The 24,724-nt window shown below is 34.9% G+C and overlaps 10 protein-coding genes and 1 non-coding gene across 11 annotated transcripts; 3 read left to right on the top strand and 8 right to left on the bottom strand.

Moving 5' to 3' along the window:
* Nucleotides 1–381: 381 nt before the first annotated feature.
* Nucleotides 382–1,491, top strand: RBG2 (Rbg2p; the record flags this gene model as incomplete). The annotated part of the gene is made up of 1 exon (XM_003669710.1): nucleotides 382–1,491. The coding sequence occupies one exon, from the start codon at nucleotides 382–384 to the stop codon at nucleotides 1,489–1,491; it is 1,110 nt and encodes a 369-aa protein (XP_003669758.1).
* A 447-nt stretch (nucleotides 1,492–1,938) lies between these two features.
* On the top strand, nucleotides 1,939–2,009 carry NDAI0Dtrna6G. The gene has a single exon. It is a non-coding gene; the product is annotated as a tRNA-Gly (tRNA).
* Nucleotides 2,010–2,193: 184 nt separating this feature from the next.
* Nucleotides 2,194–2,634, bottom strand: CBP4 (Cbp4p; the record flags this gene model as incomplete). Its single annotated transcript, XM_003669709.1, has 1 exon — nucleotides 2,194–2,634. One exon carries the CDS (start codon nucleotides 2,632–2,634, stop codon nucleotides 2,194–2,196), a length of 441 nt encoding a protein of 146 aa, XP_003669757.1.
* Nucleotides 2,635–3,089: 455 nt separating this feature from the next.
* ERG1 (squalene monooxygenase) lies at nucleotides 3,090–4,568 on the bottom strand (the record flags this gene model as incomplete). Its single annotated transcript, XM_003669708.1, has 1 exon — nucleotides 3,090–4,568. One exon carries the CDS (start codon nucleotides 4,566–4,568, stop codon nucleotides 3,090–3,092), a length of 1,479 nt encoding a protein of 492 aa, XP_003669756.1.
* Nucleotides 4,569–5,616: 1,048 nt separating this feature from the next.
* ATF2 (alcohol O-acetyltransferase) lies at nucleotides 5,617–7,233 on the bottom strand (the record flags this gene model as incomplete). Its single annotated transcript, XM_003669707.1, has 1 exon — nucleotides 5,617–7,233. One exon carries the CDS (start codon nucleotides 7,231–7,233, stop codon nucleotides 5,617–5,619), a length of 1,617 nt encoding a protein of 538 aa, XP_003669755.1.
* Nucleotides 7,234–7,902: 669 nt separating this feature from the next.
* PBP1 (Pbp1p) lies at nucleotides 7,903–10,125 on the bottom strand (the record flags this gene model as incomplete). The annotated part of the gene is made up of 1 exon (XM_003669706.1): nucleotides 7,903–10,125. The coding sequence occupies one exon, from the start codon at nucleotides 10,123–10,125 to the stop codon at nucleotides 7,903–7,905; it is 2,223 nt and encodes a 740-aa protein (XP_003669754.1).
* A 553-nt stretch (nucleotides 10,126–10,678) lies between these two features.
* On the bottom strand, nucleotides 10,679–12,124 carry OKP1 (Okp1p; the record flags this gene model as incomplete). Its single annotated transcript, XM_003669705.1, has 1 exon — nucleotides 10,679–12,124. One exon carries the CDS (start codon nucleotides 12,122–12,124, stop codon nucleotides 10,679–10,681), a length of 1,446 nt encoding a protein of 481 aa, XP_003669753.1.
* A 790-nt stretch (nucleotides 12,125–12,914) lies between these two features.
* RNR4 (ribonucleotide-diphosphate reductase subunit RNR4) lies at nucleotides 12,915–13,973 on the bottom strand (the record flags this gene model as incomplete). The annotated part of the gene is made up of 1 exon (XM_003669704.1): nucleotides 12,915–13,973. One exon carries the CDS (start codon nucleotides 13,971–13,973, stop codon nucleotides 12,915–12,917), a length of 1,059 nt encoding a protein of 352 aa, XP_003669752.1.
* Nucleotides 13,974–16,457: 2,484 nt separating this feature from the next.
* On the top strand, nucleotides 16,458–16,763 carry TIM13 (protein translocase subunit TIM13; the record flags this gene model as incomplete). The annotated part of the gene is made up of 1 exon (XM_003669703.1): nucleotides 16,458–16,763. The coding sequence occupies one exon, from the start codon at nucleotides 16,458–16,460 to the stop codon at nucleotides 16,761–16,763; it is 306 nt and encodes a 101-aa protein (XP_003669751.1).
* A 361-nt stretch (nucleotides 16,764–17,124) lies between these two features.
* QCR9 (ubiquinol--cytochrome-c reductase subunit 9) lies at nucleotides 17,125–17,448 on the bottom strand (the record flags this gene model as incomplete). Its single annotated transcript, XM_003669702.1, has 2 exons — nucleotides 17,125–17,328; nucleotides 17,446–17,448. 2 exons carry the CDS (start codon nucleotides 17,446–17,448, stop codon nucleotides 17,125–17,127), a joined length of 207 nt encoding a protein of 68 aa, XP_003669750.1.
* A 412-nt stretch (nucleotides 17,449–17,860) lies between these two features.
* On the bottom strand, nucleotides 17,861–24,094 carry UBR1 (E3 ubiquitin-protein ligase UBR1; the record flags this gene model as incomplete). Its single annotated transcript, XM_003669701.1, has 1 exon — nucleotides 17,861–24,094. The coding sequence occupies one exon, from the start codon at nucleotides 24,092–24,094 to the stop codon at nucleotides 17,861–17,863; it is 6,234 nt and encodes a 2,077-aa protein (XP_003669749.1).
* Nucleotides 24,095–24,724: the final 630 nt, after the last annotated feature.

The following is a 24,724-nucleotide window of genomic DNA, read 5'->3' as shown; positions in this document are numbered from 1 at the left end:
TCAACTAATGCAATATATATATAATATTGTAGCCTGCCCGCTGGTCAGACTACATAACGTTATCAGCTTCTTCTTCTTCTTCTTCTTCTTCTTATATATGTAAATGTAAATGTTCTATAATAATTTGAATATACAGCAAGGAGGGTAACACTCTGAAAAATCAAGAAAAACTTGTAAAGCGTTACATATTTGTATGACTAGAAAAGACTATGTATGTATAGATGGGATGGATACATGATGATACTACAATCGATTTGTAAGAGTGAATAACTCAATAGATTATACGTAAAGCAGTCAACTGCAAGCTATTTTTGCTTTGATTAATTCTGAAAATCAATAAAAAAGTAACCTGCTCAGCTCAGCACAACAAGAAACGTAAAGATGGGTGTCATTGAAAAGATCAAAGCCATCGAAGAAGAAATGGCCCGTACCCAAAAGAACAAGGCCACTGAACATCATTTGGGTCTCTTAAAGGGTAAATTGGCTCGTTACAGACAACAATTATTAACAGACGAAGCTGGCGCTGCAGGGGGCGGTGGTGGATCAGGGTTTGAAGTCGCTAAATCTGGTGATGCTCGTGTCGTCCTGATCGGGTATCCATCCGTTGGTAAATCTTCATTATTGGGACAAATCACTTCTACTAAATCCGAAATTGCCCATTATGCTTTCACTACATTGACATCTGTCCCCGGTGTGTTGAAATATCAAGGTGCCGAGATTCAAATTGTTGATTTGCCTGGTATCATTTATGGTGCGTCTCAAGGTAAAGGTCGTGGGAGACAAGTTGTTGCCACAGCAAGAACTGCAGATCTTGTGTTAATGGTCCTCGATGCAACGAAAAGTGAACATCAAAGAGAATCATTAGAAAAGGAATTAGAAGCTGTAGGGATTAGATTAAATAAAGAAAAACCAAATATTTATTTTAAGAAAAAGGAAACTGGTGGTGTTAAGGTCACTTTCACAGCTCCTCCAAAAAAATATTTAACAGAAGATGGGATTAAAATGATCTTAAAGGATTATCGTATCCATAATGCAGATGTCCTCGTTAGAGATGATCAATGTACCATTGATGACTTCATTGATATATTGAATGACCAACATAGAAATTATGTGAAATGTCTATATGTATATAATAAGATTGATGCTGTTTCTTTAGAAGAAGTGGATAAATTGGCAAGAGAACCAAACACCGTCGTCATGTCATGTGAAATGGAACTTGGTATACAAGATGTTGTCGAGGAGATTTGGTACCAATTGAATCTAAGTCGTGTATACACAAAGAAGCGCGGTGTAAGGCCAAAATTTGATGATCCATTAGTGGTAAGAACAAATTCTACCATCGGTGACTTATGTCATAGCATTCATAGAGATTTTAAAGAAAAATTCAAATATGCCCTTGTATGGGGGTCATCAGCCAAGCACTCTCCTCAAAAATGTGGGCTAAATCACAAGATAGATGATGAAGATGTTGTGACTCTATTCACAAAATAATGGAAGGAAAGAGATTCATGTATCCTTATTTTTACCATGTAGCATACATTATATTAAATTAATTATCGTCAACATACATGAATCAATGTTCAGTACAAATTGCTTTTAGGTGTTCTAAAGATATTTATGTACAAATACGGGCCGTTCTACAAGGTGAATTCAGAGATTGTTCTAGTGTAAAATGATCTCTAACCCTGTGACTTTTTCTCAGGCACAAACTTGGTCGGTATCACTTGTCATTGTTTTAACCTCTCCAAGTGCTGTATTGAGTAAAATGGTTGTATCCAATTTATCAACAACTGTCCGAGAAATTCATTTTACGTACAGCAGAGATTTACTCTTGTAATCTTGTCATCGTGTCATCTAGTCATAGATATTTATTTATATGACTGCCTTTTTCTTCCATGACACTATATTAACGACTTTACTACAAAACACAAGAAATAAGCGCAGGTGGTTTAGTGGTAAAATCCAACGTTGCCATCGTTGGGCCCCGGGTTCGATTCCCGGCTTGCGCAATCTTTTTTTACTCTTTATGAACCACGTCCAACAAGAGTGATGAAATGTTGTTGTTGTTTTGTTCTAAAAGAACACTGTTCTCAAATGAGTATGATATATGAAGTGAACTATTTACGGTTATATATGAATATTTAATCTCAATTATTCCAGGAGTTTCATAAGGCTATGAATACTTTCTTAACTTTACCAGAATTTCCACCAATTTTTAGTTTTTTCATCGACAATTTCTTTGGTTTTCATTTGACTTTGCACTTGCAGATCATTTAATTCTTTCTTAATCCTAGCCAACTCATTCCTTTGGGCTTCTTCTGCATTAGCCTTCTGAAATTTGTCGTCAATACTCAATGAACTTGTCTTCGTTTCCCATGGTGATTGGATGGGCCCAGTCTTCCAAATAGGATCATTGCTAGCCGCAGTCTTTTGGACGACTTTCATCAATTCCTGTTGTTCAGCTTGACGTAATTTCTTCTCCTGTTCATATTGTAATCGAAGTTGTGGAGAGAGGGAATCGATTAATTGTTGATCAGAGGGTGTTGTATATTTGAATAGCAATAATCCGGTTCCGATGATTACACCTCCCACTGCGTATACTTTTAGCCAACGTACCCAAAGTGGCCTTTCCATTTTGATATCACTTTTCTTTGCAAAACTAATTTTTCTTGCCTTACTTATATATAGATGGTTAGTCTCTATGACTTGAGCTTCTGCTGTATTTCCCTAGATTAGCCTGTAATATTATCTTTCCCCTTATAGCCGGACTATATAGTGTATTTTAGCCGGACGCGTGGTTGCCAAAATAGGGTTCTAGCTTAATACTACATAGAAGTTCCATACTGAGATTATCAAAGAGTTTACAGAAGGAACAGTAGTATGTATCATAAATGGATAGTGATACGTATATAATTGATCTTTAAATGTGCTGAATAAAATAATAAATAAATAAGTGAATGATTAAAATAAATGAACTTTTAAAGAAAGAGAATGGATATCTCAATGTTTTTTTTCCTAGGTGCGAACATCTGTGTCTTTTATGTTTAGCTTTTCTGTATAGGCAGCTTGATTTTGCTCCAATACTTTAATTAACCTATCAATTCACCTAACAAATATGGAGTGAAAACTTTGATAGCGGTCAATAAAATCATGATACCTTCTAATAAAGCAAATGGCAACCCTAAGAAGCCACGTTCTTCAAATTTCAAATAAATTGTGTAAAATACCACAGCAAAAAACACTCTTGTTAATAAGAATGGATTTGGCATTAGACCAGCTAAAAATTCGACTGGTAATTTAACACAGTCACCACCTCTTTGGAAATATTTGAAACAACCTCTTTGTAAATCTCTTAAATTATTATTGTCAGCAGCAAACAATGAATATAAAGCAATAGATAAGACGTTAATAACAGAATCATAACTCTTTCTTTGGAAATGATAATCTAACAATTCATCTAAAATCTTTTCACGTTGACTGAAATCCATATCACCAATTTTTTCTACTAATAATACGACATCATTCAAACCAACAGTCATACCACCACCACCTAATGGGTGTCTCATGTTTAATGCATCACCAATGACACAAAGACCTGTAACATTATTTTGTCTGGCAGATAGGTAGGAATTTGGCATTGATCTGAATTTACCTTGTGCTAAAGCTTTATCAAAAGATGGACGCAATGACTCTGGAATATAAGCTTGTACGTTGTTAGCCATCCAAGTCTTAATATCGCCTGGTAATTTTGGAGAATTATAAGCACATAAAATTCTTGTCTCTTCTGGACTAATTTGATAAACTAAAATTGGCATATGTTTTGTACCTAAAATAACATGACCATGCATTGGGACAGGTGTCTTTGCATCAAATAATGACATACCCACGAATGAAGATCCAACAGTTGGCACGTGTTCTGGACTCAATTCTCTTCTAAAATGGGAGAAAATACCATCACAAACAAAAGTCAAATGGGCTTTAAAATCGACTTTACCACGACCATCGATATTTACTTTAGCACCAATCACTTCTTTAGCTTCATTTTTCAGGATTTCAATAACATCACCTTGTAAACGTGTAACGTTTTTCTCTTGAGCAGTAATATTTCTTAAATTATTTAAAAATCTTCCATGAACGAATGCAACACCTCTTTCTCTTTCACCTTCTTCATAATCTTTGATATGAATAGTCTTATCTTCCAAGACTTTATCGTTACCATCTTTGACTAAATCAGGTAATTTTTCCACAGGTTTCACATCAGCTTTATAAGGATATGGGATATCAACTTTTTCACCATTGAAAATGACAGTATAACCAGTTACAGGGTATGCATCTATATTATTTATCGATTGAATCATACCAAGACTTCTTAAAGCTCTTACACCACCTGGTTGCATTAATTCACCAACAATTCTATCAGGCATGGCCCAATCTCTTTCCACGATCAAAACTTTCTTACCCTTTCTTGCTAACGCGGTAGCAACACATGGTCCAATGACACCAGCCCCTACGACAAGAGCATCGTAAGTGATTGAGTTATCAGCGTCAATTAAAGTTGGATCCACCATTTTTGTTTTGCTTGTGTTGTGTTATGTTGTGTTGTGTTGTGTTTTGTATATTACTTGGTATGAGATTTATACCAGTTCTTGCAGTTTAGTCCAATCCGTAATGAAGGAAGATACTGATGCTGATAATACGCGCAAGAGAGAACTTATATATTAGGATAGCTTTCTATTGTTCAGTAGTTTTTGAATAGAGCTTCGAGAAATATAAGATAAGCTTTTCTATTATATAGTGTGATATCGGAATGGGAAGAACGAGCAGGAAGGCTATTGTCTAATCTCACGTTAGGAACGTGGACATACGCAGAGATGCAGTGTTCCAAACGACATCTCTTGTCTGGAAATTTTTCACTCTACTTTACGTTGCGGGACTTAATAACGATGTGATATTATCATTGACAGCCAATCCTTCGAGTGTCTCTCTGTTCGCTGCCTGATTCTTCACCTTTAACGTTTGATTGTTACGTATTGAGAAACTGGTCCCTCTCTTTTCAGCTCTATGGAAATTTCCTTCCGGGGATATCGACACCGCCTCTGTCCCCCCTCCCCTCAGAAACTGTCTGCCAAGAACGAGTCTTTTGCCCAAAATCGTAGGCAGAGTCTCACACCAGACGCAATGAGCTGCCATGATTTAAATCCGGGACGCCAACTGCCCGCAATTTCACATTCTAGTACTTTTCAGAAATTCTCGAGGGCTGAACGAAGCCGGTAAATCTCTTTCTCGTTCGCGAGCACGAAACACCAGGGACGACAGGTCATAAGAAATAAACGTGTCAGTAAATTTTTTGAAAGGAGTAAAAAAATAGGCATTTTCATACCATATGCCCATCCAAATACTCCTATACGTATACGTTCACTCAATGGCCTCTCATCTTGCTATTTCTTTATAACGTTTGCATGCGGACGTATCAGCCACATCTCATACTATATAAGAAGTTCGTATATGAACGAAATTTCGGTCTAAAGATTTACAGGTCTTTTGTTACATACCGTGGTCATTAAGTACTCGATCGTTAATCATAACAAATTTCATAATTATATATTACAAGTTTTCTCATAGACCACCAAAGGAGACTATGTTAGCCTTGAATTCATTACATAAATGAGCGAAGTCAGCCGTTTCATCAAATGTACCTTCAGCCACATTAACAGATATTTTTAACCCATTAACATTCGTAGAAGCAATATTTAACCCAAACGAAAATTTCATAGAACCTTGAGCTTGATTAAAGACTAAATCAGTAACATGGTACTTCTTTGATTCATCTTGTGGAAAAAAACCTGCATTACTAAATAACACGCCAGCACGCGTTTGGTTTAAATAATCATCTTTAATCATTTTGTCAATATTTTTCCTTTGAACAATCCCATCCATCATCATAATACCCAACCCAATCAAATGATCTCCATTTTCATATGATTTACTATATCCGTCCTGATAATATTGAACTAATTCGAAAAATTTATCATTTTCAGAACGATCAATATTAAACGAAGAAATCAAATAACTATAATGGAATCCACCAACATTAGATCCATATTTATACATTTCCTTCAAAGAATTATCATCTTCCTCAATTAAAAACCGTCTAGAACTACTTGGAACAGCAATATCAATGGCCCATTCTTTCCAAGATTTCAAATTGAAAACTTTACCACACTTATACATGGCGATGAACCAACAAGCTTGTAAAAATGGAGTGAAAGTACATCCCATCGTCTTAATTTTATCTCTGATGGTATTCAATTCCTCATTAGTAAATTCTAATAGTTGGAATTGAAATTGTTTATGAAGTAATGGTAACGGTTGATCTACTCTCATCGTTGGTAACCCATTCCAATTGAAATAACTTAAATAACTCTTAACAAAAATGGAACATGCAAATTTAGGTAATGCCTTTACTTTTGGTCTATATTCGATTTTATCAGTGATTGGATCATACAATTTATTGAAAAATTTCCAATCTGAATTATAATTGAAAATAGTGTTATTATCATTCTTATCGTCTTCTCGCGGAAAAGAAGAGGAAGTGGAGGAGGAAGAAAGATGTTCAGCAATATCTTGGAATAGATTTACTCCACTTATAGCATCGGAACAACAATGATTACTAACATAGATGAATTGTCTAGGTGATAATCTTAATAGTCTCCAATTAGGTCTCTTAGGGTCATATATTGGGACACGTAAACAACTAGCTCGGGATAAGAGTGAACTTGTGATCTTCTTCTCAGATTCAAATTCATTTAAGATACCTGGTAATATATCACTATATTCTTCTTGTTGTTTATTGATTAAGATATCAGACAATTTCAACTCAGGTAAAATTCTAATGAAATCATGAAGGGGATATGGAGTATTTAAATACTTTTCACTTTGGTACCATTTTCTGAAATCTGGTTGATCCTTTGGAATAATAGTATGAGCAAGAATAGGATGCTTGAATAGTATTTCTCTTAAACTTTCTCTCAACTGAGAGTCTGAAACCGGTTCATTGAACTCACCATAGATCTGGAAATTGGTATATAACTCTTGTCTTTGTAATAGGGCAAAATAATTTTCTAAATGACCCATACGTCTTGCATGGCCTCTTTCAATCAATTTAGTTGAAACTTCGACTGGTAAGCTTTCCTCTAAAAGCACTGGTACAATCTCAACTGCAGTAGCTGTCATTGCTTACTCGGCCTTCCTTTTAGTTGTCTTGGATTGAGCCACACTTTGCGTAGCTAAACTTCAAGCCGTAACAAAGAAAAATGTTCGCTAGTTACCATTTTTTTGAAGCAACTGTCAAAAGAAACAAGAAATATAATATCAAATCCTACTTGTGATAAGGCAAAAAATATAAACGATTGGGCATTGAACTTTTCGACAGCATCCCGAAAAAGGTCGTATCGTATCGGAATTGTTCAGAGTATTGACGTATGATTTTTACTTCATCAAGTCTTCCATATATGTTTCTTATACGACAGCCTCCGATCATTTCCATCAAAAAAAGCGAGAAGGAACCGCGTCGAAGAAATTTAGAGGTGTCAGACTGACAGCGTGTGTCACTAATTGAAAAAGCCATCTAATTCCATGGGTCCCTTCATCTTTTGAAACCAACGAATATTAAGTTAAGTAGATGCTACACAGAAGTATATCATAAAGGTGAAAAAATAAATTAATAAATAAATAAATATATAGGAGTATATAAATTATACTAAAAGATAATAGATTATCCCTTTAAAAAAAACAGAGAAAAAACTAACTGTGTGACAGAACATAACAAAGACATATTCTTCAATATGGATGAATCGTACTGCGTTTTTCTCCTAAAACCGGCTCCCCTCTTCGTGTTGTTTCTTAATTATTGTTATTCGTTCTATTATTGTTGTGATGGGGGTTATGATGATGATTACCCCCATGGCTATTATAATTGTTATGGCGGCCATGATGACCGCCATTACCACCATGTTGGTTATATTGTCTTGGCATACCACCACCCACAACACCATTTGAAGCACCCATCATCGGTTGAAACGGCATTGCCGCCCCTGGATATCCAAAGGCACCCATTGGGGAAGTTTGAGGTGCCCCTCCAGCAGCGGCCATATATGCAGGTGGGATACGAGGAGAAACAGGTTGAGATGGTGGACCATTCAATTCCGCACCTTCCATGTCACCAGTAGGTAACATCATTGGTGCTCCCATTGGTGGATAAAACATTGGAGGTTGTGGTTGGAAAGGCATATACATTCCTGGGAATCCAGCAGCATTCATCATTGGTGATGTTGGTGCGGGACCCCCCATTTGGAAACGCATCATACCTGCCCCCATTCCAACACCAAGATGTGGATTCATGTTCGAGGCCATTGGCATTTGATTCATTTGAGCACGTTGTTGCATTTTCACTTGAGCTTTTTGCATCAAAGTCTTTTGATCTGGGAATAAATCTTTGTATGATTTTTCAATTGTATTTGGCCAAGTTGGTGCGGTGAAATATGGTTTCTCAATGAAGAATGGTTCCATAACTTTATCCTCTTTGGTTTTCTTAGTGGTGTCCACGGTTGACTCTTGTTCTTCCTTCTCTTTCATTTTTTCATCATAATTTTCTTTGGCTTTAATAAACATGTTAAAGCTACGTCTAAATAAATCTTTCTTGATAGCACTGGAGACAGTAGGTTTCTTAGAACCAAAGAATGAACCAGGAGTACGTTTTCTTGAATGAGTGGCTCCTTTAGCCCCAGATTGGTTCTCATGAGTTGAAGACCCAACGTTCCTCTTAGAGTCAGATTTGGAAACGGGTGGAGTATTTGCTTTGGTACTCATACTAGGTTTAGGTGGTAATGATGGATCAGTCTTCAACCCGGATGGTGTAGTAACTGATGCTTGTTTCTTAAATATATCCTTCATGTCAGTTGGAACATCATATGGAACTTTAAATTTCTCTGAAAATTTCTTTAGTTCTTCAATTTGAGCCTCCTTGGAACTAATTTTTGATTTTGAGCCTTCTCTATGTTTCGATTTCTCCTTCTTAGCGACCTTTTCTTGGTTAGTTGGTGGTAGTACGACAGTCTCCTTTACGTCATTTGAGGTGTTACCCATTTGCTTCGAAGTAGAAGTGGTAGAAGAAATAATGGCCGGATCCATATGATGAGGTTGGTTTCTTAAAGTTGGAGGAACATATTTATTAACCTTGGAGGTAATCGGTTTAGCATTAGATTTTAAAGATGCCAGTAGTTCATCACCTCTTCTGTCAACACCTGAATAAAGATCTTCTTCATCCATGCCTGAATCATCGATGATGATACCTCTATCTTCAGCTAGATGGATATTACCTTGAGCACCTTGGGATTCGATTTCCTTTGCAATTCTTTCCGCTTCCTTCAATCTTTGCCTATATTGAGGATCATTCTTGTTAATTTTAGTAGTATAGAAATGCTCATCAAAAGTGTTTGTAACACCAAACTTAGCTTCATTGACAGCAAATTGATCCCATGTACTAGAGGCTTCTTCTAATGTTTGAGCATTGTGCGCAAAATGTGCAGATCCTTCGTCTGGGGTCCATCTTTCCAATTCACGTTGCTTGAATTCCTTACGTGAGGAAATATCGACGTCTGTCTTAAATTCTCCACTACCAGCGGCAAGTACTGAAGCGGTTGGTGATGTAGTTTTTGCTTTGTTACCATCTGTTGATGGAGTTTGGGAATGTTCTGACTTTTCCTCCAATGATAAATCAATATCCTTTAATTCTAACTCTGCGACATCGCTCCCATTAATAATCAAAGTTGAGCCTAATGCATTGCTTAATTTTTCGATATCACCGTCTACCTTACTTGAAGAATTCACAACTTTGGGGAATTTCAAAACGACGTCAACGCCATCTTGTGATTCTAGGTTACAAGAAACTAATAACCCTTCATAGGTAATACCAGATGATACAGTGACGAAAACATTGGAACCTACACTATTAGTCATTAAATAATCAAAACGATTATTGAAATTCTTAGTGGTCTCGCCATTTTCGAAGAATCCTGTTGATTTTCCACCAGGCTCTGATTTTTTGTTATTGAAGTTTCCTTTCATTTTTATTGATTAAGGAAGGTATGAGATGGAGAAAATTGACAAAGATACGTAATGGGTAATGTGCGGATTCTATCTATGGTAAAGAAAAAAAATGCTAGTATATGGTGGACCAAGGGCTCTTCAACTGGCTAGGTAGTTAGGGTCTTTCAATGCAACTGAGAGGTATTTGACTGGACTGTAAATAAGCTTTCCATTCTCCAGAAGGGAATCCTTTCAACCTTAAGTTTAAAAGGGTTCTGTTTACTTTCATTAACGTCGCGACGCATTTTTTTTCGAAAGAAAATTTCATTGGAAGAAATTGAACAGGACAAGAAACGCAGGTAAGAAAAAACCAAACAATGTAGGTGTAGTTTTCTTAAGAGACTACGACATGAGTTTCAAATGGCACATATTTATTTGTTCTACATGTATCAAAAAAAGTGAGTATAATAAATTGATATTGTTTTTGAGGATGATGTATTTTTTAGTATGAATATTATTAATGATGGTACTAGATAGGACGTAATAAATAAAGAATGGTAGTACATACGGAAGTGACTCTGTACATTAAATGCTAAGGTTTATCCAATTCTAAGTTCAAATCAAGTAGATCCTTTCGATATTGGTCTGTTTTCCTCTTTTTTGGCTCATACTCGTCAATATCTCTCAAAATTGGATGTAACTTGTTGCGTTCCTCTTCTATGTTTCTTGTTCTTTGCTCTTCCTTTTCTTGTTCTTCATTTTGTCTTTTTGTTTCAATAAGCGCTTTCCTTTCTGACAGCAATTTCTGAGCCTGCTTTAATTCCAACTTAAATTTTTTCAGACTCTCTGCCTCTGTATTATATCTTTCCTTAATATACTTCCTTTTTGCGAAGATATATTCGCTATCCAGATCCTCACCATTTAATCGAACTGGAAATGCTGACAATCTCAAACGTTGCTTTACTTTTTGCAATATATCACCCATTAATTTCTCCTTCATCTTATGAATTTTTTTAATTTCTTTCCTTTTCCCGAAAGTAACATTATCAACTTCTAAGTTATATTTTTCCCAGACATCATCCATTGCGACTTTAGTATCGATTTCTAAAATTTGCATAATTGAATGAATTAAATCCTTCGACGGCTTCTTCCATGGCGTAATATTTGCTGTCTCAGGAATCCTTCTTATATAATTCTTCCTTATTAACCTCCTAAACTCCCAGGCATTTATTTTAGTTTCATCTATATCTATATTCCAATCGAATTTATTTACATTTCTGTTATCTTGGTCGGCTATGTATTCATGGCCATGTGGACTAAACCTTACTGTTTTCTTGTCTTCATTATCATCATTATAATTATTATTCGGTGAGGAGAACAAATCTTTACCTCCAGCAGGTTGAAATATGGTTCCTCCTAAAGATGGTAGTTTGTTATATACGTTTCGTAAAGGTGATGGTAACCTTGGTATTTCTTCGATATGGGAGTCAGAGTTTGAAATTGATGACTTAATGGGTTTAGTAGCTGGTTGTGATCTTGGTGATGAAACTTTCGGATCAGGTATCTCGAATGACATATTTTCCAATTCGTCCAATATCTTATTATTATTATTATTATTATTATTATTATTATTATTTTGGGAATTGACAGGAATTGTAGGTAAGTCTGTAGATTGCATTGAGGCTGTTTTGGAAAGATCAAGATCTTCCACAAATAGCTGTTTCCCGGAACTCTTACGTGGAGAGGCATTATTGATCAATCCTTTTTGCGGGACCAACTCCTCTTCTTCACCATCATCGTCTCGGTGAAACAGCTGCTTAACACCTGCCTCTGCTGGCTTGGAAGTTATTGAACTAACAGCTGGTAATAGATCCTTCAGTGGACGGACTGGCAAGTCAATTTTATTTTCGGAGTTACTAGAAACAGTGTTCTTATTTCTTACTAATTTCGGTTCCGTATATGCTTTTATCCAGTCATCATTATCTAAAGAATCATCTATAATAGCATCGAGGACATTATGCTTGCCCTGTGTTGACATTCTTTGTTATGTCAGTTTGTCTACTCCCTCGATTCTGTCTTCTCAAATAGTCAGTTTCGTTATACTAGGGTGGTCTTCGACTATCTTTATTAGTTTTCTTTTTGTTTACCTAACAAGAAGCAGTATCAACACCTCGGGGCTTTTTCAGAAAGACGCCAATGAAGAAAGGGCCAAAGGAAGTAGTTCTCGTAGATTTAAAAGTATAGATTATGAACGTATGAAGAGAAAGGTGACGTAACGTTCTTTACCGTAACTATACTGGGATTTTTAAACAAGAACTGGCTACAGAAGAGTAGTACTAAAGATATGGTAGGATTATTGAGAAATGCCCTGAATGGAACTAATGAACTTTTTGATTTGATAAGATTATAGAATGCTATTTCTTTACACGACTGTAAATAAAACTGAGGAAAAGACTTGGGTTTGATCAAAAATTATCGAGGCAAAAGGGAAGAGAAATTGGACCAGCTTCAGCATGAACTGGAAGTTGTGTCTAAAATATAAAATGTTATAGAGTCATTCATTATTGAGAGTTCTTTATCTAGGTAGGCTGAGTCAAGGGATATATATAATATAAACTGTATTATATAAAGGATTCATAGAAGCCAACCCATTTTGAAATTAATTACCGTAATGATTATAAAAAATTCATTTTTTTCGTTGTTCTATGCTAAAGATAGAGAAAGTACAAAAACATGATATATACTTTTTCTATATAATGTATTTAATTAAAAAAAGTTTCTGGGTTTTAGAAGAGAGGAGAGAAGAGTAAGATCTTGTTCCAGCATTCTTAGAAACTTTCATTGAATTTAATAGATTCAGCAGATTTGTTAGCCTTATCAGCGGTAGTAACCTTGGTGAAGTCAGAAACCTTCTTTTCAAAGAAGTTAGACTTACCAATTTGAGTGGCACCAGCCATGAATTCGAATGGGTTGGTGACGTTGTAAACTTTATCGTTACCGAAAGAGCTTAATAAAGAGTCAGCAATGAATTGAACGTATTGTTTAATTAAAGCTGGATCGACACCGAATTTTTCGACTTCAAAAGCCTTGTTCATAACATCTAATTCAATGTCAACAGCTTCAGTGATAATCTTTTCAACAATCTTAGCATCTGGCTTTGTCTTCAAATGAGCAAATAATAAACAACCGAAATCAGCGTAAGCACCCTTATCTCTGCAGATGAACTTGTTAGCTGTTGAGATACCTGGGAAACCAGCAGTGTTACCTAACCAACCTAATGCAGCGTAGACACCAGAAAAGAAAATACCTTCCTTAGCGGAAAGAGCGACTAATCTTTCACCGTATAGGGAATCTGGGTTATGAATCCATCTCTGAATGAAGGCAGCCTTTTCTTGATGTTGAACGGTGCTTGGAACTTGCTTGAAGTATGGGACATTTTCAGGGCCATTGTACAAAGCATCGACGATCATGGAGTATACTTCATCGTAAATATTTTCCATCATAATTTGGAAACCGTATAAACTCTTACCTTCTGGATTTTGTAATTCAGCAGAGAATTTTTCAACCAAATGCTTGTTAATTATATCTTCAGAAACAGTCAAGTAAGCTAAGACTCTAGCGATGAATTCCTTTTGATCATCGTTTAATTTAGAGAAATCCTTGACATCTTTTTCTAATTCGATTTCTTCAGCAGTCCAGAAAGCAGCTTCTACCTTCTTATAAGCAGCCCAGATTTCATGGTATTTAATTGGGAACATGACGAATCTACGGCTGTTTTCCATTAATAAAATTTCATCCTTTTCAGTTTCCTTCATGGCAGTACGTTCAGCTTCAAAATTCTTTAAGAATAATTGATGAGCTTCTAAAGATTGGGCAGCGTTAGACATTATGATTGGTATATATGTTTTATTAATAGGTATTGTTGATGAGTGAGGGGGGCGCTCTTGATAATATGAATCTCGAAATCTTTGAATTGAGATAAGTAGAAGATAAATGGCAATAAAGAAAATGAGATTATTTGAAAAACAAGGGGAGTTTATATAAGATCGAAAAATAAAAGGGTTTATATATGAAAGGGAAAAGTCTATCTTGAAAAATTATTTCTAATCTTTAAATTCAAACAAGAGATTTCTTTCTCAATGGATTTCTCTGTGTGAAATTTTTATAAAGGAGTAACAGGATGAAAAATCAAAATAAAAAATAAAAAACATGGGAACTGGTAAATTGGAAAAAAGTTGAAAAAACTGAAAAATTTTACGTATTAATTTTTAATCTTAACGTTTACGTAACGAGGTGACTGAGAAATGGCCGTAGGAACGGTGACACTCTGTTACCGTTGTTGCCACAACAACGGGTGTTGTGGTGGATTACCCGCCGTTGGTTTCTAGGACAATTTTCTACTTCCTTCGTTTACACTGGCTGTGGTGAATGGGTTTCCTAACAATGAAAATAAGGGAGACTATTTTCCCTCCGCAGGTTCCTCTGGTGATTCTTATGTATTGTAAATGGAAAGGTAAACTTTCCGGGTTACGTAACTAGGGCAAAATTTTCCTTTTAAATTTGGGTGTGGGACTTCCGATTAATTTTATAGTGACATTTCCAAAACCGTCTTTATTTGACCTGTTCATCTTTAATGATCAGCCCTGCTTAAGTGGTTCACTAATACTCTCTTAACTATATCAAACTAACCCCAACAGGTTTAGGCTTATAAACGTCCCCTATTATCACCTAGTAGATGTCCAAATTTAGCCCCAACAAACATTTCCTGATGGTGCTTTTTAATTTGTTTTCGATTTTATGGAGGTTATTTAGGGCAAAGCGGGTGTTGTGATGTTTGAAGGGCACGGATGGTCGCTATGGCAACCGTTGCTGATTACAAATTATTCAGAAAGACTTCGTATCAACATCTTTTGAGTTATTTAAGGTCTAACCACAACAAGTACTACGCTGTTTTTGTAACATATAGTCGTGCCTTCTTTTTTTCTACAGAGTTCTTTATAGATGACATAGACATCGTAACCAATGGGTATTTGGTTGCCATGTCAATATACGTCTTCAATAATGACAGATTCTTCTAATTACCAATTCTCTGTTTTTGTTTGCACATTTCCATTTTGGGTTTCTTAGAACGCCAAAACGCGAATGTAGGACTTTAATATTGCGTATTTATATATTCTAGTTTAGAATATACGCAATGTTCCTTGGATTACAGGATGAACTATCTGGAATTTGTGTATTATCCTAGAGACCATTTGACTAGTCAAAAACGAACCGTAATAAACTAGTTTTATTCATTCGTTGCCAACTCTTTATTGTAGTTTATAGAGTTCAAATTAACCCTGTGAGTACTGTCATGGCTATACTAAGCAAGTAGCTGTGTCGGTAAAAGAAGACCACCTTTTATAATAGAATTATCATAAGGCAATGTAGTAAGTCAATTTAAATGAGATAAAAAGAAATATATGTACATATACTACATTGAGCATCAACGACATACATGTTGAAAGGAACTGAAAAATCCTTGCTTTCTTCTTTTCTGTACTGATGTAGTACTAGAGTCGCGGGGGTCTTCTGTTTTTTACCTGAAAGTTGGCAATGTGGCCTTGAGCATCAGTGTTATTGTTCATGTTACCGTGTTTATTGAATCTCTAACGGTAACTTAATAGTGTATACTTCGGTCCATCATATGTTTTTATCGTTATGCATTTACATTAAAAGAGGGTCTTACTGATCTTTTATCTTATCACATTGTCCACCTATATTTCACACTGCGGTTCAATTGAAGGGTTTGATCCGGCATATATATATTCACAGAGACATTTTTCTTATCTATTATCCCAATTGGAAAATATTAATGTATACTATCCACAGTTTAGCTTTATTTACTATTTGATAGTTAATTTGTAGGAAACTATAGTATAAAATTCTAGATTGATGATTTTTGTTTACATTTCTATAATAAATAGGAAGTAGGTTATCCTTTGTTTTTATTTATGCCAGAACACCCTTTGGGAGAGAAAAATAAATAAAAAATGGGCAATTCGCTATTCTTCGTCTACCTTTGATAAATTAAGTTATTAAAACCCAACTTTAAGCTATGTAAATAAACCTTCTTCTCTAATCGATATTGGATTCGAAATATCTTGGTCTTCTTGTGTTATGTGAATATATAGCGAATAAAAATACTCTGAAGCCTCTTCGGAACAACGAACATTTAACAATTGAAAACTGTAGTCTAAAGCCAAAAACATAAGTTCTTCGTAAAACTCTCTTTGAGCAGCAATGATAAAGGAATAAAAGTATATCAGCACTGCACGGTAGTTATCTGAATATTTCTTCTGTCATAAACCTTCAACTTGCACACAATAATAATGGGATTCTTCAGCAAATCATCAAGTACAAGCAACGAAGGACAAAATCAGCCGAAAGTCGAATCATCCCCTGTGGCAAATCAAATCAAGACCCAAATTGCCCAAGAGCTAGCAGTGGCTAATGCTACAGAATTAGTCAGTAAGCTAACAGAGAACTGTTTTAAGAAATGTTTAATGGCTCCATATGATTCCAAAAACGAGACTTGTGTTGATCAATGCCTAACTAAATATATGAAGAGTTGGAACGCTGTTTCAAAGGCATATGTGGCAAGAATTCAAGAAGCTTCTACGACAGGTGAAATTTAGGACCAGCACTATTTACAGTATTTATGAATCTATTTTTTCATCACCTTTCAATATTCCGAAGGATATACTTCAATTGTACCTGTATATAAAATGGAGCATGCTTTAAAGATAAACTAAGATAACAAGGCATTCATCTCAACTTTTTTATATTAAAAATAAGCAACTGTTAATTTTTTCTGGCTTTTAAAGTCATATATACATATATAAATACGGTTATGTGCCAATATAATATGATGACCTTTAGTATTATTATTATATTTTTATGCCATATATCATCCCCTTTCGAATATTAAAAAACTATACTATCCAAGCTACCGAACTTCTCGGTAGTCATGAAATACCCATGGTCCTATCGAGATATTCATTCGTCATCGTCATCTCCGTCACCATTGCCTGCAGCTATTCGAGCTTGTACATCCTTCCACAATTTCCCTTTGTTATGATTTTCATACCATGATGTTACGGAGGTATCAAAAACAGCTTGGAAAATGAAAGCTGATACAAATATTGTACCTACAAATACTGAATTTCTTTTGAACAACACTTTATAAACGGAAGAAAAAGACTATAATTCCATAAAATCATTATACCAAACATAATATGGTAACTTAGAATAAACTGTTAGTAATAAAAAACTAAGTTGTATACCTCCCTTAATTCACTCCAGTTTTCGCTAACATACCATTCTTAGGATTTTAATTGTTTGATGTAGTTTATAAAGTCTAAGAATGGTTATGTCTCCACAATCACTGTCTATCTTGAAAAATTCACCAGAAGGGCCATTTCTTTATATCCTTCAAAATATAAGCTCTCGCCTTATTACCTTAAATGGCCGGAATTCTTTCGGGGTTTCTCTCATTGGATCGTTCAAAGCGATGCTGAAACGTCGCACTTAATCCCATGCCAGTATATCGACATCAGAGTGAAATTTACAGAAAAAACGAAAATTAGAAATAAATATTTATACAGAATTTATACGGTTGTAGAATTAATACTAAAGTCAACAGAAAACATGTCATAAAACAAATAGATTATATCACTTATTTTTGTTAGTTCAATCAAAAGAATACAGCTGTGGTCAACAGCGAAAAGTCTATCTACCAGGCATCATTATCACTTTCTTCGTCGCTCTCTCCTTCATTATTCCCCAAATTAAAAAAATTAGGCCCGTCTTCTCCATCATTATTTCCCCCCGTACCTCTAAATTGGGGTCCTAAGAATTGCAAAAATGGGGCCGTCATAGCAGCAGCTCCACCAGCACCTGGACCTTCTCCACCTTCGCCTGCTAAATTATTTCTGAAAGTCTCGAACAACCTGAAGAAATCGCCTGCTTCGGCATTCAATGGTTGGCCATTGAAATTCATTCGAATACCACCACCCTCACCTGCTTCTACACGACCAAGACCACCGATACCATGTCCATGATTATGACCATCATTATCTTCATCACTTTCATCGAATCCAGAATCGTCTTCATCATCTTCGTCATCGTCGTTACCGTGGTACGGTCTCTCCACGTCAGATGCATCACTGCCACCTTCTTCTTCTTCACTACTGTCAAAACCATCTCCAAATGCACGTCCGAATCGTCCACCTTGTCTTCCCTCTCTGTCAAATGTGAAAAGGAAGCCATTAGATAATATGCTTACTCTAAATTCATCTCCCATGACTCTACTAATATAACCAGGAATTTCATTATTAATCCATAATTTATTCAAATGTTCATATCTTTTCAAATTCAATGTTGTTAAATCACCTCTTTTCATTGCATTTCTACCAACTTCACCATGTGAATTTAAATATGGTGCAGATATGAAAACAGTAGAAGGTGGATGACTTAAAAATAGACAAACTTCTGAAGTGTTAGGTATTAAAAATATACCAAATGATTTAAAACAACGTTTAGATAGATGACGTGGCATCTCATGACGATCTGATCTTAAATGAATCTTGACACCACACGTTAGACAAATCTTGAAATCTAATCTATTATTTCTATTCTTATTATCACGATGATGATGTTCTTCTCTTAATTTGATTTCCTTTGTATTTGTCACGTATGTGTTCAAATACTTGGATAGGTTGACTAATTTGATAATACCACAATATTCATATGGTATACGTTTCAAATATGGGTCTAATTTATCATATTCAAAACCGATGCGCCCCGTTGTTAACATATCATTCAAAGACTCATAATTTGTTGTCAATTTTAAGAGATTATCGATGTAATCTGGTAATGAGGATGATTTTTCTTCAAGTAATGTCTCTACAGATATCCCGTTGATAACAAATGCTTCATCATCTGATTCTCTTAATATTTCATGGAAAACTTTGATTAACAAAATGCCCCTTCTTAGTGTAGGTAAAAGGTTTCTTAGTAAAGATGTGTAGAGAACATTACAGAACTTCTCAACATTGTCCTCATCATAAAATGCTATATTTGGACAAATACTCTTGATAGTGTCAAGTAATGGTCCATCAATAGTATAATCTTCACCTGATTCCTTAATAGTGTTATGGGCCTCTACAATGTTCTGGAAACTTTGTGAACTAGAAGCATAGTCTATCATGATTTGATTAGCATATGCTAACACTGCTTCCCCAATACTGTCTCTCACACTACGAGTAGTTTTAGGGTATAAGATATTTCTAACAATAACTTGGAATACTTGGTTTTGATTCCATACTGTATTGTTGACATTTTTGTAAAAGTCATTAGTGAAGTTTGGGCTACCAAAACTCTTAAATACGAGGAGTATGAAAATTAAAACGTTCTTTAAAGTTTGATATTTTTGTTCTCTGTCTTTCAAAAAAGTGGCATTGGTATTCACATCAGCTCTGGAAGATATTTCTAACATGGAAATAGTATTAGCCCAATGCGTCATCAAAATTTCACCTACATCACAATCATTACGATGCTCGGATTTCCCAAACCTTTTATCAAAAAAGTCATGACTTTGTACTACCTGATCAACAAGCTGGGATACTTTATCAAAGATGTCAGAAGCAGATACATCAAATAGAGTTGATAAAATACTGGCAGATGACTCCTTTGTAACCAAATCTTCCAAAGTAATATGCGTAGAAGCTTTAGAGCTACGATAGACTGGAATAATACAGTTGGAAAATGTTTGACAAAGAGGACATATGAATGCGTTATTCACGAAACGTTTCTTTTGAATGTATCTTTTAAAACAATTATTATGAATGTGATGATTACAGGAAACAAACACTTTTCTTGAACCTCTAAGACCATTTGTTCTTAGATTTTCTAAGTTTTTATCATCAATATATGTCAAATTCTTGTCGTCATTGTGGAAGCCGTCCCATTTTTTAGCAAACTCATTGGCATCGAAGACATTACCAGGCCTAAAGATGGGCGTATGATCATGATATGCAGGAATAATAAATAAATCTAAAGAAGTATCATCTTGACATAAAGAACATGTAAAGTCCTCAGCTTCTAGCACTTTTTCACCAGCCATCATGTCGACATCAGTACTAGATTCCTTTTCGAAATTTGCTTCATTTTCTTTCATGAATTTAGATTGTTGGTTGTTGAACTTGGCCATTAGTTTAGCTTGATGTTTCTTTGCCATTCTTCTTTTACGTTCTCTTTCTGATTCAGCTAAATTAACTCCTTGGTTCAATTTCTTGGCTTTATAATCATTCACCATTGTTTCACCAAAACAATCAACCAATGATTGAGAAATCTCGTCTGGTCTCTTTTTAAGCATAGTCTCTAATAAATAATCCGCCTTTTTCGTGATATGCTCTGAAAAGATAGAACTTTTTATATTAGATATACTTAATAACAGATTGCAAATTGGCTTGGAAATATAGGCCTTTGGTAATGAGTCCTTCCCATTTACTAATTCATCATCTTTAAATATACCATGCAATAAATGCAGCAGTTCATTCAAATAAACACTTTCTTCAGTATCCAAACTTACTTGTAATAATTTATAGACGATCTTGGCGAATATTGAAGTTCTTGTAAAATTACCTAAATGGATAGCGTTTTCATCTAAATGTTTTGCAGATTTAATTTGAGGTTGCAAAATGACACCACTTGTATCCTTCTTATTTTTGGTCAAATGGGATTTAATTATTACTGAACTAGATTCGAATTCATTATCTAGATTTGATAGTTTCAATGGGTCAATCTTACTGTAAAACGACTCTTTCAATTTAAATACACCATTGTCGGCTAGGCCTTTTGGTTCCACAAAGATAGATACTTCGCTTAATGCTGAATCAAATAATGTGGTATCTTCTATCAAATAATCTGGAACTAATCTTAAAAGCTTAGAATATGATAATGGTTTAGTGTAAAGATTGTAAATGATGGCATTCTTAATTTGATACAATACCCTTTCTTCAGCAGTTGCGAATTTTTTGAAAAATTGTCTTTCTGTTAAAACTTGGTAATTGAATGAGATGAATTGCTGGATCATTAATGAAATCTTATCACGATAAACTGTGTTAGCATATTCTACTTCACCATTAAACCAATCTAATAGTTCCCATCTATCTAACATGTTATAAATGACTCTTGGCATGTCATCAGTTTCCCAAAGGAATGCCAGTTGATTCAAATGAATGTCTCTTGAGTATGAGTTCAATTCTGGGTTATTTTTATAATATGAAGCTTGGTGCAAGACGGACATACCGTTTCTTACCCAAAACCCAACATCAATCTGAGAGCACAGAACTACTGATCTTAGTGCGAAATCGGAAATCTTGAGAAAATCTGTACAATCTTGATAAATAATTTTATTGGATTCTAGTAATGGGACCTTTTCAATTAAAAACGAGAACAATGTATGGACTGGATGCATAAAGGCTACTCTTTCATTACTTACAGTAAATTTTATGATTTCATGAGAATCGAAAACCAATTTATATACCAATGATTTATGGCCTAAGAATGTAGTCATCAAATGAATAGCATTAAGTAACAGATTTTGATCGATGGAATGCTTTGAGTCTTCTAATAATTTCTCAACGGTTTGAACGATGCTGTATATGGTAGTAGTGTATTCTAAATATGGGATGAAATGTTGATCTTCATGAAGGACATGTTCACCTTCTTTCCTTTTAATTTTCCATGCACTATTGAAGATTTTACAAAGTGTAACAATGGAGATAAATTCTTTTGGTTTTAAAATAATATTTGGATCATTGATTTTACTCAATAAAGTTTCCACTATGTATAAACCTTGTTTAAATGCGATTGTATAACTTTTTGAAGGATTACTCTTTTGAACTCTTTGCCATATCAATGTACCATTTTCTACTTTACAAAATTCAACGAAAATGTCAATAATTGACCATATTATATCAATAAAATTCCCATCTCGGAAAATCATTTGAGCATTAGTTGGACATGTAAATAGTTGAACTACACATTCTCTTAATGCTGTCAATTGAGGTTCTCTATCCATATATGCTACTGATCTGGTAATATGATTAAATATTTCCACCACTTGTTGACTAAAGATTGGTTTGTATTTGATACTTGATGCTAGTGTGGGTATTATAACATTTTGAAGATCCTTTCTCAATCTTTTCCAATATCTGTTATCTAAATACAGTATATGTTGTAATCTTGTATTTGAGTATGTTCTTGATTCCACTTTCGTCAGAACGTTTAAAACTGATGATATGGAATCTATACTTGAATCAGGTAGATCTTTATGATGACCTAATGGTATTTTATTATTAGGAGCGAACAGAGATGCATCTACATATCTATAGGGATCATTTTCATTCAATTTATTGGGGAAGTATTCTTGAACAATTGGTAGGATATCTACGGCGGTGGAAGCTCCTTCATACGTAGAACATAGTATTTCACCCAGGGACTCTCTGAATACATTTTGGAAGTTAGGTAACGGTAACGATAAACAATGGTTTAACCACATAACAATATATTTACACACTTCTTGATGAATATATTCTGTCCATGAAGTAAGAGTTGCACTTAACCCATTTGTCTGAACAGCGAAAAATCCTTCAATTAATGCACTCATTTTATCTGAACATTTCAACATTGCCCTACCTTCACTATCTACTTTAGAGGTCAATAAATCTATATGAATATTATCAGGGACACCTTGTCTTAACGCCATTGTTGCTTGAGAATAATTATGAAATTCATCATTATAAATAATGACGGCATAATCTTTAGGATCAATTGCTTTTGAAAAAGTTATTTCTCCTTCTTCAGCTTCAGTTGGTAAATGTTGTCTTTCAATATATGGATTCTTATAGGCCAAAGCTCTCATAAATCTAGCTCTTGCCACATACTTTTCATCTTGAGTCAATTCTCTTAATTTTAAATTGATATCCTTAGTAAATGTTGTCAATGGTTCAATATTTTGACTAAATAGATCAATGAAATAATCGAATGATTCTGATAAGGTATGTTTAAACTTTTCTTGCAGTTCCGGATTTCGGAAGATATCTTCGTTTGAATCACTATCAATATCCATTTGATCATCGCTATGGTTTGGAATTTGATCAGCTTTACAATGGAGCGTTGTATTCCAAGCTTCAGCATCTCCACAATCACATATCCCACTTGTAAAATCGTGACAAATATCTGTATATACATGATGATTTTCATGTTCATCTGGATTGAAACAATTGATACAAAGAACGCAAGTATCATCATAGCCACATTCCTTACATCTATATAAAGGTTCCCCAACTTTAAACTTTTTACCACAATTTCTGCCCTTGTGACTATTATTCTTAGCGGATGTAGTGGTAGCAAATGATAGAATTGATGGAGACAGTTTATAAAAATCAGTCAATTTAGGGAACGTTCTATCTTTATAATCGTCTGGTGCTTTATAATCATCAGCGAAAACATCTGCTTCATCATCGTCAGAGTTATGGTCTAAATCTTGCACAATATCTTCCATAGTCTTTGGTAATGATAATTCAAATTTACGGACGTCATTGTCTTCCTCAGTATCACCATTATCATCATTATCGTTTCCAGCAGCATCTTGTTCAAATTCAGATGGAGTAGAGATAGCATCAGCCAAACTCATATTCTTATCTTTATTTTTTTTCTTGTTTCCCTTCTTCCCTTGCTGTTGATGTTCCAAATAGTCGATCTTAAATTGGAACAAGTCTTTCAAATATTTACCATTATCAGTAATAGAAAAATAAAGAATGTTAAAGACCAGTTTTTTCAGGATATGATCCATTTCAACTCTATGTGTAGGACCTCTTGGTCTTTGAAAAAATGGTAATAGATGGATGGATTGAAGGAGTCTTTTCAAATCGTAAGTGTTTTCTGTTGATTCTGACATTATGCTTCACAGGACGTTGTTTGCTCAAAATGTTTAGTAATAAGGTCTTGGTATCTTCCTGGATAACGGATTTTAGAACAAATCTTCTATTATTAGTAGACCTTTATATTTCTAAAAGCTAGTTGTTATGATATAATGGAACAGGTAGCTAACGTTTTGCCACTTCAGGGTACCTGCAGTATAGTGATAAGCACGGATAATAACAAGAAACTTAGCAACTTAACCCGGATACTAAAGAAAACGAACTGATGTGATAAGTTAACAAGGGCTTGTAAGTTATTACTTCTTCTATCTGTAGTACTGGAGAAGGAGAGATAAACAAAAGCGCCACCTTAACTTATGATTAGATTATAGACAGAGTACGCTGTTCACTATAAACGCATTTCAAGATTCCTAGCAGGAAGCAGAAAATGAGATTTCTACCAGTACTCACTCAGTTAGACGCCATCTACCATCTACTTGAGTACGTGAGATTTCCACGGAGAGGCATGTCCGTCCGTTTCTTTCTCTTACTATTTATTTTCTGGGCAAGAGCGGGTAACCACAAACAGGGTTTATCAGGGTAACACATTTGTTATTTGGCACGTGATTGGAAGGTTTGATGGAGGATAGAAATATATCATTGGTAAC

Source organism: Naumovozyma dairenensis, chromosome 4 (assembly GCF_000227115.2).
Source record: "Naumovozyma dairenensis CBS 421 chromosome 4, complete genome".
Lineage (NCBI taxonomy): Eukaryota > Fungi > Ascomycota > Saccharomycetes > Saccharomycetales > Saccharomycetaceae > Naumovozyma > Naumovozyma dairenensis.
The sequence above is the reverse complement of the archived record's forward strand: the minus strand, read 5'-3'. Positions and strand labels throughout refer to the sequence as shown.